This window comes from Antechinus flavipes, chromosome 1 (assembly GCF_016432865.1).
Source record: "Antechinus flavipes isolate AdamAnt ecotype Samford, QLD, Australia chromosome 1, AdamAnt_v2, whole genome shotgun sequence".
Classification (NCBI taxonomy): Eukaryota; Metazoa; Chordata; class Mammalia; order Dasyuromorphia; family Dasyuridae; genus Antechinus; species Antechinus flavipes.
Genome location: NC_067398.1, coordinates 461,782,779 through 461,795,738, shown reverse-complemented (window position 1 = coordinate 461,795,738; position 12,960 = coordinate 461,782,779). Strand labels below are relative to the sequence as shown.

General features: G+C 35.7%; 1 protein-coding gene across 1 annotated transcript in view; it reads left to right on the top strand.

Moving 5' to 3' along the window:
- The window catches only part of CLVS1 (clavesin 1), a 197,014-nt gene that overhangs the window by 177,261 nt on the left and 6,793 nt on the right, over positions 1–12,960 (top strand). The window contains exon 5 of the mRNA XM_051970146.1: positions 1,591–1,826. Within this exon, the coding sequence (XP_051826106.1) occupies positions 1,591–1,826 (236 nt within the window). The remainder of the gene's footprint in view (positions 1–1,590; positions 1,827–12,960) is intronic.

The window sequence follows — 12,960 nt, the reverse complement described above, 5'->3', positions numbered from 1 at the left end:
TGTAGTGGATAGAGCACCAGCCCTGAAGTCAGGAGGCTGTTCAAATCTGGTTTCAGACACTTAACACTTCCTGGCTATGTGACCCTGGGCAAGTCACTTAATCCTAATTGCCTCAGAGGAAAAAAAAAACACAACAACTCTGTACAAACAAGATATATATAGGATTAATTTAAAACAAGTAACAGAAGGCTTCCTATAAAAGATGGGATTTTACTTAGCACTTGAAAGAAGCTAGGAGACAGAGAAAAAGAGGAAAAGCAGTCCAGAAAAGGAAAGCAGCTAGTGAAAAACTGAAAGTAGAAAGATTGGAGATAGGTCTTATAGGACAGATAGGAATAGACTAAATATAGAGAAGGGAAACAGAAGCAGGGGGGTAGCATTACCATTGTGAGAGAGATATAAAGGAAAGTTGAAAAGATGGTATGCGCAGTACTGTTGGATTATCTGTTACTCTAAAATATCCTTATCACTCTATTTTTCCATTACATCAGATAATTACCAATTGATCATATCTATAAAACTGGTTCAGGTCCAATAATATCACATCTGTCATTTTTTCAGGATTTGTCCCCATTCCCTTTCCCAAGCAAAAAAATACATTTTTATTCTAAAACACAAATAATAACACTTTCCCCCAAAAGACACTTACATTGATCATGTATCTAAATGTCATCTCCAAACTATATACTGGAAGGTGACTATGTTGGTGGAATGAAAGGAAATTAACTCTTATTCATAAAGATGATTGATTATACAAAGTAAAAGTGTTTAGCCTAGGAAAAAAAGAGCACTCTGGAGAGATCTGAGTGGTAAATTCAAGTGCCTGAAGGGCTATCATATAAAAGGAGAATTATACTTGTGCTCCTTGGCCCCAGAAGGAAGAACTAAGAGCTCTGTGTAATACTGATATGGAAGTATATTTGCTTTGATGTCAGAAATTTGTGGACTCCATCCTAATACTTAGTGCTACCCCAAAGTAAAATGGATTATATAAGGGAGTAGTGGGTTTTTCCCTCACGGGTCATCAAAACAAAGTCTAGATGATTATTTTTCAGATATTTTGTAGGAGGAATTCTTGTTCAGAGACAGTGTCCTCTCATGTTCCTTGTCCTTCTGAGATCCTGCTCTGTGCATTACATGGATGATGCTCTATACTGCATCACCATATCTTTCTCTGTTCTTGGAATGCTTTCTCTCTTCTTAACCCTACTTCTTGCAATCCATTGTTTGTTTGATGAGTCAATTTAAATCTTACCTTCTGTAGGATGTCTTTTCTAGTCTGCCCCAAAAACTGCCTCCATCCATCCATTTAGTTTATAATCTCTTTCCTGCTGTGATGACCTTATTTTTGCATTGTGTATGTTTTATCTTATCTATATATTATTCCTATTTAATTTAATTTACCTGAGGGTAGGATTATTTTTTTTTGCCTTTGTATTTTTATGTTTAACACTGTTCTAGTACAAAGACTTTGCCCCCTCAAGCAATTTGATTTTATTTCTGAAATTCACTGTAGACTCTTAATATATGCATGTTGTTTTTCAGTTATATGTTTCAGAGTTTTTTCTATTATTATGTTTTTCCCTCTAGATCTTTCTCCATGGCAACAATTTGAACAGCCTTCATCAACTAATACACCCTGAATTCCTGCCCTCTGAATTTGGAGGGACCCTCCCTCCCTATGACATGGGAACTTGGGCTCGGACATTACTTGGTCCTGACTACAGTGATGAGAATGACTATACTCACACTTCCTATAATGCAATGCATGTGAAACATACATCATCCAACCTAGAGAGAGAGTGTTCACCCAAGCCGATGAAAAGGTGAGAAATGCTTATCAGTGTTCTCTAGAAAGTGGACGTTGTGATCGGGTACTACTGTGCATTAAACTATTGATGGCCATGATGTGAATAGAACAGGAATAAAATCTAATGATAATAATAGATAATTTTGCTAGAGGGGAAAGCAAAGGGTCCTTTATTCACAAGTGTGATTATTGCCTTTGTATGACAGCAGCTAAGGAGCAGAATCTCAGCAGCAGTTTAATTACTTCCCTGATTATGAGAGAGGACTTTAATGCACAACCAAGATGAAATTTGTCAGGCCTCTGAGATAGACTGAATGAAAAAACAACCCATCAGGAATCCAGTTCCTTTCTTTGACTAGAATGCTGTTTACCAGAGGTTTGAGTTTTACTACTGATAGCTAAAATAATATATGTTGGCTCAGTTGCCCAGGAGGGCTTTTTCTACTGTTCCTAGAATAGACTCATAAATAGATTCACTCCAGAGGTTGACAGCTGACATCTCAAAGAAAAGTTCCAGTCACACTAGCTATAAATTGAGTTGCTTAATCCTACTGTGATGGCACTGAGTTCACAATGAAAACACCCACTGTTTGTTATGTGTTGATCAGATGTATATTTATTTTCCATCTTAATTCCCATTATTTTGGCTGAGTTGTCCCTCAAGCCTTCCATCTCTCAGGTGCTGCTTCCTATCTAATATCTGAAATATTCCAGTGGGAATCTGGAGGAGAGACTGAGATTGAGGAATTTGTGCAACTTTGCCTCACTTAAATAAGCAAGTTCATGAGCAGTCAAGACATCACCCATTATGTCATTGGTTCTCTTTGAGAAGGATGAATAATAAATAACATAATTAAAATTACAATTCTCCACCCATTCTAGATAACTTTGAGTAAAATTTCATTAGTTCTTAGTTTTTTCTGACCTTCTAAGTTTCAAGGGAATAAAAGTAGGTACATTAATTAGGAAAAAGGGACAATCTGCTCTTCCCTTGTTCTTTTCTCTCTCTCTCTCTCTCTCTCTCTCTCTCTCTCTCTCTCTCTCTCTCTCTCTCTCTCTCTCTCTCTTTTGCCAGGAAGGCCCTTGCATTTAAAGTATGGCTACCTTCACATAATATCTTGGGCCTTGATATTTAGGGAGTGAAGGGGGAGGGGCATCACCAAGATGTTTGACTTTCCTCTTAATGAAGATGCTGACAGCTAAGTTCCTTTCCTCATTCTTTCTCTTGGTACTGCTATTCTTGCTATCCCCCAAATCCAATAGTTGTGTGCATATTTACTTCTTCAAAATGATTGTCATCTCCTGAAGGGCAGAGAGTGTCTTATACATCTTTTATATCCCTGTGGCACAGTGGGACAGGTGGGTGGTATAGTAAATAGAACACCAGGCTTGGAGTCAAGAAGATTTGAATTTAAATCTGGTGTCAGACACTTACTAGCTATGTGACCCCAGGCAAGTCACTTGATTCTTTTTGCCTGATTCCACATCAGTAAAACGGTGGCACATCAGAGAAGGAAATGACAAACTACTCTATGGATGAAAGTCTATGGGATAATATGGAGTCAGACATGACTGAACAATAACAATATGTGCATTGTAGATATTCAATAAATATCCATAGGCTCTTGGCATCTGAAACTAGAAGGACAGAAGAGTAGACTTACTATTCCTGAAAGGTTCTATTACAGCCACCCTTCATTCTTTTTTCTCTCTCAGATTAAGGACTGATGTAAGAAGAATTGGCCAACCTCAGAATTATGAACCTCCCCTTCAATGCAAGTCTTTGGGTGGAGGTTGAATGACCAGTGATTGAAGGTGTAATAAGAAGTATAGGTTCAACTAGATAGCATTTAAGGTACCTTTCAATTCTGAGATTTTTTTGATTCCTTCATTGCTGTGGCAATCTGCATGACTTCAACTATTACCTCTATGGGGATGATTCCCATTAGATCATTCCTAGCCACAACTTTTCTCCCAAGTTCCAGACTCCTATTTTTAACTGCCTACTTAACTTGAATAGCTCACTAGCACTTCCAATTCAACATGTCGCAAACTGAGTGTTTTATGTTATCTTACTCAACCAGCCCCTTCTCTTTGCTTTCTAATTTCTGTTCATGAGACTTTCATCCTCCCAGGCATCCAAAAATTAAAATGTTCTCTTGTTTTTTCCTTTTCTCCCCCCCAACCTCACCATCCAGTTAGCAAGTAACTTCAATTCCAACTGTAGTATCCTACACATCTGAGTTCTTCTTGTCATTCAGTCAATATATATTAGATGTTTGTTATATTCCAGGCACAGAGGTAAGTCTTGGGCATACAATAAGAAAAGTAAAACAGAATCTAATGGTACTCACAGTCTAATGGGGAGATAACATGAAAATGTCTACATAGATGTTTTCAACTAAGATAGATAGAGAGAGGGTGGATATAGATGGATATAGATAGATACATTATATATATATATGTACATATATATTATATATATATAAATATAAGCATATATATGAATATATAATAAACCAAGACAAACATTGTAAAGAAAGCATAGAAGGATTATAGCTGGGATTTGAAAGAGGCCAAGAAAGTCAGGAGAGGCAGATAAATGGCACAGTGGATATAGCACTGGACTTGTAATTAAGAAGAGTCATCTTCCTCAAATCTAGCTGCAGTTCTGCTCTAAAATCACTTAAGCCTGTTTGCCCCAGTTCTTCATCTGTAAAATGAGCTGGAGAAAGAAATGGCAAACGATTCCAGAATCTATGCCAAGAAAACTTCAAAATGGAGTGATAGATATAAAATAAAGGCTTATTCCCTTCTTCTCAGCTTTGTCAAGTATAATATTATAGGCCTCATTCCATAGGTAAACTCTTATAATGCTGGAAACATTTGCTCAGATCGGCTTTCTTTTTCTTTTTTTCTTTTGGTTGTATATCCATAGATATTGATCTAAACCCATTTTTTCCTAAACTGTTTTCAAGTTTTCCCAACAGTTTTTATCTAATAAAGAATCTTTCCCCCAGTGGTGAAAATTTTTTGGATTTATTATCTTGCTATTATGTGTTCCCAAGTCAATCAGTCAATAAACATTTATTAAGGGCTTACTATCTGTTTAGGCATTGTGTGGACTTCAATTACTTCTGAATTTTCATTATGTCACACAGCCTTACAATTTAGACTGTATTCTCATATTCAATAACATAAAACTGTATGGCAGAAAAATTCTGAGAATTGTGCCTGAAAACCATAATTTTCAACCTATTCAATCAGTATGATCTTCCTATCTCTGGAGGTGAACCAGTGTTTCTGAGTCATTCCTAGTTGTGTTATATCAAAACTTGACCACAGCTCTTCATAAGATATTATTAGAAATATTAATGTAATTTTAAAAATTATTTAAATAATAATTTAACCTCATCATAGGTCTCTACCACATATATGTGTCTCTTATCCACATTCAAGAGATCTCAAGTAGAAGATGTAAGGCAGCTGCATGAGGGAAATGCCTTCTCACACTCTATTTGTTCCACAGCGATATTCAGGCTCCTGAGCAAGTAATTTGAGAAGGCTCCTTTCCCTCTCAAATTATGAGGAAAAAGCAAGCTGCCTTGGCTTCCCCATCCCAACCAGCGGGGCATATGTCAGTTATTTGACTGTTTTCAGCTGCTAATGGGCTTGGCCTTGACCTTAGTCATTTTTCAGCAGGTTTTCTTCTTTTTATAGTCTGCATTTTATGTAATTTCAGGATAACTACCTATTTCCGGCAGAAGTCATACATCATCATAAAATAAAATCCATATGAAAATGTGAGAGATGGTCACTAACTAGAAACAGTGGAGACCCTGTCTCTCAAGTTGCTAAAATAGTGGACCATTTTATTGTGCAAGTGGGAAACAGATGCTCCTTATTAATGTTAAATTCAATAAAAATATTTTAATGCCCCTTTTCATAAATGCCCCACATCATGAAGAACTTTACTGTATGCTAAGCTTTTTGGTGTCTGGTTCCCAGTTCAAATAAGGTCAAACCTCTCAGCTTCTCTATGTCACTCTTACTCAGTCTACTTGTTCCAGAGATACATTATGCTACCTAAAAACCAGGTCCCTTGGGAATGGCTGTAAATGTGGAGTATTCTATATTGATTATTAGCTGCTGAAGTATTTTATGACTGCTGCTTGGGGATCACTTATGTTTTGAAAACCGAGGAAAAATAGTATGATTGGTCGACTCTTGGTTGGACAATGGCTGATATCATCATCATTTATGTATCATATGGATTTATTTTCTGCTACTGGATAGCTTTCTTTTCTGTGACAGGAATGAAGAAGCCAACCTCTTCCCAAACACAGTATAAGAAACTATGCAGTATCAGAAAGAAAACCTATACTGTGCATTTTGTCAATAAGAAAATGAATGAGGGCAAGTTAAAAATAAAAATGGGGGTGGAGGACTACTGGTTCCCTCACTTTTCTATAAATAGGAAAAAATATATATATATATAATGTAATTTATAGATAATACAAAATGGAATTATGTATATATATATATGTATATGTATGTATATATATGTAATAGAATGTAATTAAAATAAAAATAGCCTTGAAATATCAGAAAGAAATTGGACCAGAAAGAACAGATGGGGGATGGCAAATAAAATGATTCGCCACATTGTATTCTGTAAACCTTCATGCTTTTCTCTTCTGAAAAAAAGGCCCATCAAGATATTTGTTTGCTGACATCAGCTCTAGAATACCTGTATATATCCCCAAAATTATATAATATGAAAAGAGATTTATTGCAAATAAGAGATTTTGGCTGGGAACCTTTCTTCCATGTGAGCATGTAGCTGGATGTTCACAAATCTTTTGCCCATTAAAAGGAAGTATAGTGTAATGGATAAAGAGCCAGACTTGGAGGCAAGAAGACCTGAATTCAGATACTACCTCTAACACAAATTGCCTTATTGTGCTCCTTAGTCACTTAGGGTCTGCAAGCAATTAACTCCAAGTCTGTAAACTGAAAAGATATTGTTGATCTGCTTGGCAAAGGGAATTTTCTCACTAGAAAATTCCATTTGCTTATGAAGTCACAGATATGGACCATAAAGAATAGAAAGTAGGAATAATACTTTCATGAGCAATCTTGCTCAGGACTTGCATCTTGCATCTTGCATCTTGCAAGGAATGAATGCCTCTAATAGGACTAATTCAATCAAATTTAATGGGATTTCTAGATCTAGGTACAAAGAAATCTTAAATAGGATATATATCTCCCTCAGAATCATCTTCATGAAAAATGGAATATTAATGAGATTGATTTCAGAGTTTTCTAGATTTTTATGATTCCCACTTTAAATTAAATTATTTCATTGGGTTTAAGGTATCCAAAGTTTTATCTTTAGGCTTTTACAGACAAGGAGGGGATATCGAAGCTTTTTAGAAACTTCCTTGAAAACTGATTCATGGCCCTATTTAGGCTCTATTCTCAACGTAAGGTTTCAAGTGGGTATCCCTATATCACATTATCTGGGAGATCCATAAACATGCTTTACTACCTAAGTGAGATATAGCTCTGGATATAGTTTTATATATTCATTTTTATAGTGAACTCCATATGCAAGCTTTCTTGAGTAGTAGTCCCATGTTTATGGGACTCACATACAATTGGAAACCATTTAATAAACATTGCCCTGATAAGTAGATCCCAAATAGGGTTATGAATTCATATCCCTTAAAAGTCTAAAGGTAAAGTTTTGGATACCTCAGACTGTATACACACATATACACCACACCAAACCACACACATACACAAGGATGTGTTGCATATATGTATATGCATTAATACGTATGTATATATACATATAGACATATAGGCATACATTTATTAATGCTTATATGCATATTTTCTCTTGAAAAATAAATACAATTTACGTATATATGTGTGTATATATGTGAGAACTTTGATCAAGAAAATTATTTTGTGTTCATTTAATTCCAACATGCAGTTTTGTTTTGTTTTGGTTTCTTTGCAAAGGAAATAAACAAAATCACATCTTCAAGTGTGTAGTCAGGAAATGGTTAGGTATGTTCAGTTCCAAGAGAGAGTGAAGGGCTTTTAGCTTGGCTTTGTTCTCTCCTGCTGCTCCTCAATCAGGAGGATGGAAAAAGAAGAGGGAAAAGTTCATTTGGTCTTTCCTTTCCTCCTTTCCATCCGGCGACCAATAGGGTATTAAAATACTTTGTTTCTGGCTTAATAATCTTAGAACCATTTCCCTCTAACTATAGAATCAACAGAACGTCAGAGCAATAAGGATGGTAGGATGGGGTGGGAAGACAGCAATGGCCATGAGATTATCTCACAGTGGAAGCAGAAAGATAGCAATGAATGATTATTTTAAAAGTGGATTGCCAGTCATTATATGAAATAAGGTAAAGAAAATGAGGATAGGGATAGCTAGGTGGCACAGTGGATAGAGCACCAGCCCTGAAGTCAGGAGGATTTGAGTTCAAATGTGAACTCAGACACTTAACACTTCCTAGCTGTGTGACCCTGGGCAAGTCACTTAACCCCATTGCCTCAGCAAAAGTGTGGGGGGGGAGACAGAGAAGGGAGAGAAGAGGAAGAGGGAAGGGGAAGGGGAAAAGGAGGAGGAGGGGAGGAGGAGGGACAGAGAGAGGGAGACGAAGAGGGGGAGAGGGAGGAGGAAGGAGGGAGAGAGGGTCTAAAATGGCTAGTAGATCATTTTAGATGCATAAAAGGAATGCTCAGATATAGTATTTTTATTTGTTTTTTTCAATAGTGTTTTATTTTCCAAATATATACAAAAATAGTTTTCAACATTGATTTCTATAAGATTTTGTGTTCCAAATTGTTTTCCCTTCTATCCTCACCTCCTTTCTTTCCAAGATAGCAAGCAATCTGATAAAATACATGCCAGTGTTTTAAAAAATGCAATAAATATAATGGATGACACCATTTTTTCTTGAAAATATTGCAAAAATTCTAAATGTTAAATTATGCAAAGTCTTAAATCTACTAGAATGAAAGCTCTTTGAGCAGAAGGACTTTGTTATTTTACCCTCCTTCTCCATTTCTATACTCCCTCCAATACACACAGTGCTTTGAGTAAAGTATTCTCTCACTTAATGTTTGCTGGATTTTTAATAGTTCCTAAGTATTTAGAACTTTAAAGTTTCTCACTCTGCTTTCCCTTCAGTCTGTTATCAATTGATCAGTCTACAAGTAAGCATTAAAGGATACATAAGCCAACTACTGTGTTAGGTGCTAGGGATGTAAATTCAAAAATTAAACAGTCCCTTCAAAAAGCTACATTATATCATGATTAGTGGAGCAAACAGTATCACCATTTAATGAATGGGGAAACTGAAGATAAGTTAAGTGATCTGCTTAGTCCTGTTAGAGACAGATCTCAAATCATGATTTCATCATGGTGCTGGTAAGAGAAAGGCAGAAGACAGTCTGTTAATTTCAGGGAACTTATGGTCTACCAGTATTCTTTCTATTAATGAATGGATTAGAATGCTGCTTCAGAAAAAGATGCATGTTGATGTCAATGCCTGAGTTCTTTCTCAAAAATTCTTTTTTTTTAATGTTAAACTTTTCTTTTTCAATACTTAGTCATTGGGATAGTTTCTTTCTATAGTCTATTCAAAAAGTCATTGGCTAATTTTTAATTTGTTCATTTTGATGTGAAAAAAAAAAACCTTGCAAGCTTATTAAAAAAAGATAAATATCTCCATTAATCATTTCTATGGAGTTGGTTATTCATTACTGTCACCAGTTCTGTATATTGGGCACTGTAATGGCAGTGAATACTAAGATGGTGCTGAATAGGAATTGATATAATGAAAAATTTCCTTGGAATTAGAGCTATTCCCAAATGGAATGAGCTACTTCTGGCAATAGTGCGTTCCCAAATTTAAGAGTCTTTAAGCAGGAACTGAATGACCACTTGTTATTTTATAAAAGAAATTCATGATTTGAATAAGGTTTAGGTAATAGGACTCTGATCTTCTTTCCTTCCTTATAATTCTGTCATTCTTTGAGACATAGTGGGTAGGTTCTTGAATTTCACATCCATAAGACCTATCTTCAAATCCTGCTTTAGGCACTAAGTAGCAGTATGATCCTGTACAAGTCTTTTTTTTTTTTTTTTTTTTTTTTTTTTGCTGAGGCATTTGGGGTTAAGTGACTTGCCCAGGGTCACATAGTAAGGAAGTGTTAAGTGTCTTGAAGCCAGATTTGAATTCAGGTCCTCCTGAGGGCTGGTACTCTTATCCACTGTGTCATCTAGCTGCCGCCTGTACAAGGTAGATTACATGACTTATACAGTTTTCTTATCTCTAAGATGAAGGTAGCTATTGACCCATGAACTTGATATCTATGATTCTATAATTCCTCTGAGGTAGGTTAAGAGTAATATAAGGATGAACATTAGCCCAAAGTTAAATAACTGAAGAATTAGAAGACACAGACTGAAAATTTTATTGCCTACACTCCTTCCCTAATCACTTGTTTTTGTTAGAGAAGAAATTACTGGCTTAAAGTTAAAACTTGTTAAATAGAAGACAGTTATTTATTTCTCCCACTGAAGTAAAATTTGTGTTAGTATATAACGGTTTAAGCCTCTTAAAACTTAAAACTAAGTCAGAACAACAGCAAGGTCTTTGCAATCTAATTGTAGCGTCACCCCCCAGTTAACTCCTTAGTTATTACATGTTTCAGGTCTTATCTTATTTGTCATTAAAATCAAAATAAGAGAATGCTATAAATGTTATATTGCTGCAATATTGAGAAATAAAACAACACAATTTTTTATAAATACAATTCATGCCAAAGTCAAAAATATGTAATCTTTGAGGCTAGGATAAGTTTTGTTTTTAATCAGTTATCTGATTGGGACAGATAGGTGGCACAATGGATAGAGTAGAGTGGAGTCAGGTACACTCATCTTCCTCAGTTCAAATCCAGACTCAGGCACTTACTAGATGGAAAACCTTGAACATGTCAATAAATTCTGCTTGCTTCTGCTTTTGCTCAATCTAAAAAATGAGCTGGAGAAGGAAATGGCAAACCATTCCATTATCCTTGTCAAAATAGGGTCCCAAATGAGGTCATGATGAGTTGGACGTGATTGGAAAACAACCGAACAATAAGAATTTGAAGTGAAGTTTCTTGGCAAAGAAAAAACTTGTGTCCAACTCAAACTTTTTGCAAAAAAGTGACAATTTAAGGGGAAAAGTAAAGACTATATTACAAACTGCTTTCCTGCCTCAATATTGCCCTGTAAGGTATGCTAGAAAAGCCTTAGGTTGACTCTTTCTGAACAGACTGGTAACAGACTATGCTATATCATACAGAAGACTCCAATCCTCCAGGATCCAAGATTGAGTCATGTAAGAGTTTGCTACTATACCATAGGAAAAGAAGTGGAGTGGTTCCTGGCAACACAGATGAGTTCCGGCCTCTAAAGTCTAAAGAGCTGTTCTCCATTTAACAAAGTTTAACTCTCTGTACATGGTTGCCAGTAATTTCTTCTCTAATCAAAACAAATGATTGGGGAAGGGGCATGGGCAGTAAACTCTAAACAGTCTATAAAAGACAGTCCCAGGGAGTTATGATGTATAAGTAAAGAAATGGAAGTGTATGACTACTGTTGCAGGCATAAGGATTTTACATCAACATCCTAATTTGCTGGCTTTATAATTAGGAATTTGTGGTTTCAAATCTTATTTCTGATATATTCTAGCTGTGTATCATGAATCACTTAATATGTATGATCATAAATCACTTAATCTGTGTGCCAGGAAATTCTCTAAGAATATAAACATTACAGAGCAGTTGTTGATATGCATGAGTGAAGAAAATGTCACACCAAGAGTTCCTAAGATTCAATGAAATCACAATTGTGGACCAAATAATTTCTGGGGATAACTTGATGATTTGGGTTCCCCTTTATAAGTTATCTACATTAGATTTAACTCTTAATGAGAATTGTAGGGAATGATTAAATACAGCTGTTTAGTTTTGTACCCTATAATATGGAAAGGATTGGACTTGACTGAAGTTCCCGAACTTTATGTGTGTGTGTGTGTGTGTGTGTGTGTGTGTGTGTGTGTATGTGTACGTGTATACACATACACACACACATATATATTTGTTGTTTTAGAATAATTATTTTCATTGGAATATTAAAACATTCACACATCATTCTGTACAAGGATGCATAGGTTTCATCAAACTGTCAAGGAGAGGTCTAAGAAAACAAAAGAATTAAGAACTAGATTCAATGATCTACTGATATTGCTGTTTTGCCTGGATCCTGGCATCCTGCTTCTCAGTGTGTCCCTACAGGAGCATATCAATCTTGCCACCAATGCCTGATGTAAGAAATTTTCACCTGGAGCTGGGTTATGTTAGATAAATGAAAGAATGAGAAAATGGAAAAAAAAAAAGCAACCTTTTCTTATACACATGTAATAAAGCATTAGGTACACAAAAGCAAGAGTCTTCATTGTCAGGAAAATCCCATTCTATTGGGGGAAACAACACAGATAGAAAATTGTATTGCCAAGTTGAATGGCAACTTGGTTAAGGATGCCTGGTCCTTAGGGGTCATAGGCAAAATTGATAATAATTCCTATTTTTAAAAGTCATCTCCTTTGATATAAACCAACAAACAAAAAAACCAAAGCTGTTTCTGACATTGAGCTACATGACAGTGCCAAGGGCTGTGGTTGTGAGAACTTTTTATTTTTCAGGTCTTTAGTAGTTGGGGCTATAGAGAAAGTGAAAGCTGTAGCACCCAATTCCAGATCATACTTTCACAAGGATTGCTTCCCAGCCTGATAGCTACCAGAGCTGGGCTGAAAAGTGAGACAAATAAAAAATTTGAGAGATATAGTTTTGGGAGTAATTAATCAATGTATTAATTATGGCTAATAATCAATAAATTGGGATCTCATAACCTCCTCTAGAATATCAAGGGCTTAAAAACCTCAGTGGGTGATTCTGAGGTTCGTAGAAATCAACTTTGGTTAATAATTAATGAAAGAGGATTAATTAATTAATTAAGTTAATATTAATGAGGAGTTGGACAAAAGTCTTTAGCTCATCCTGCTGAGAACATGAAC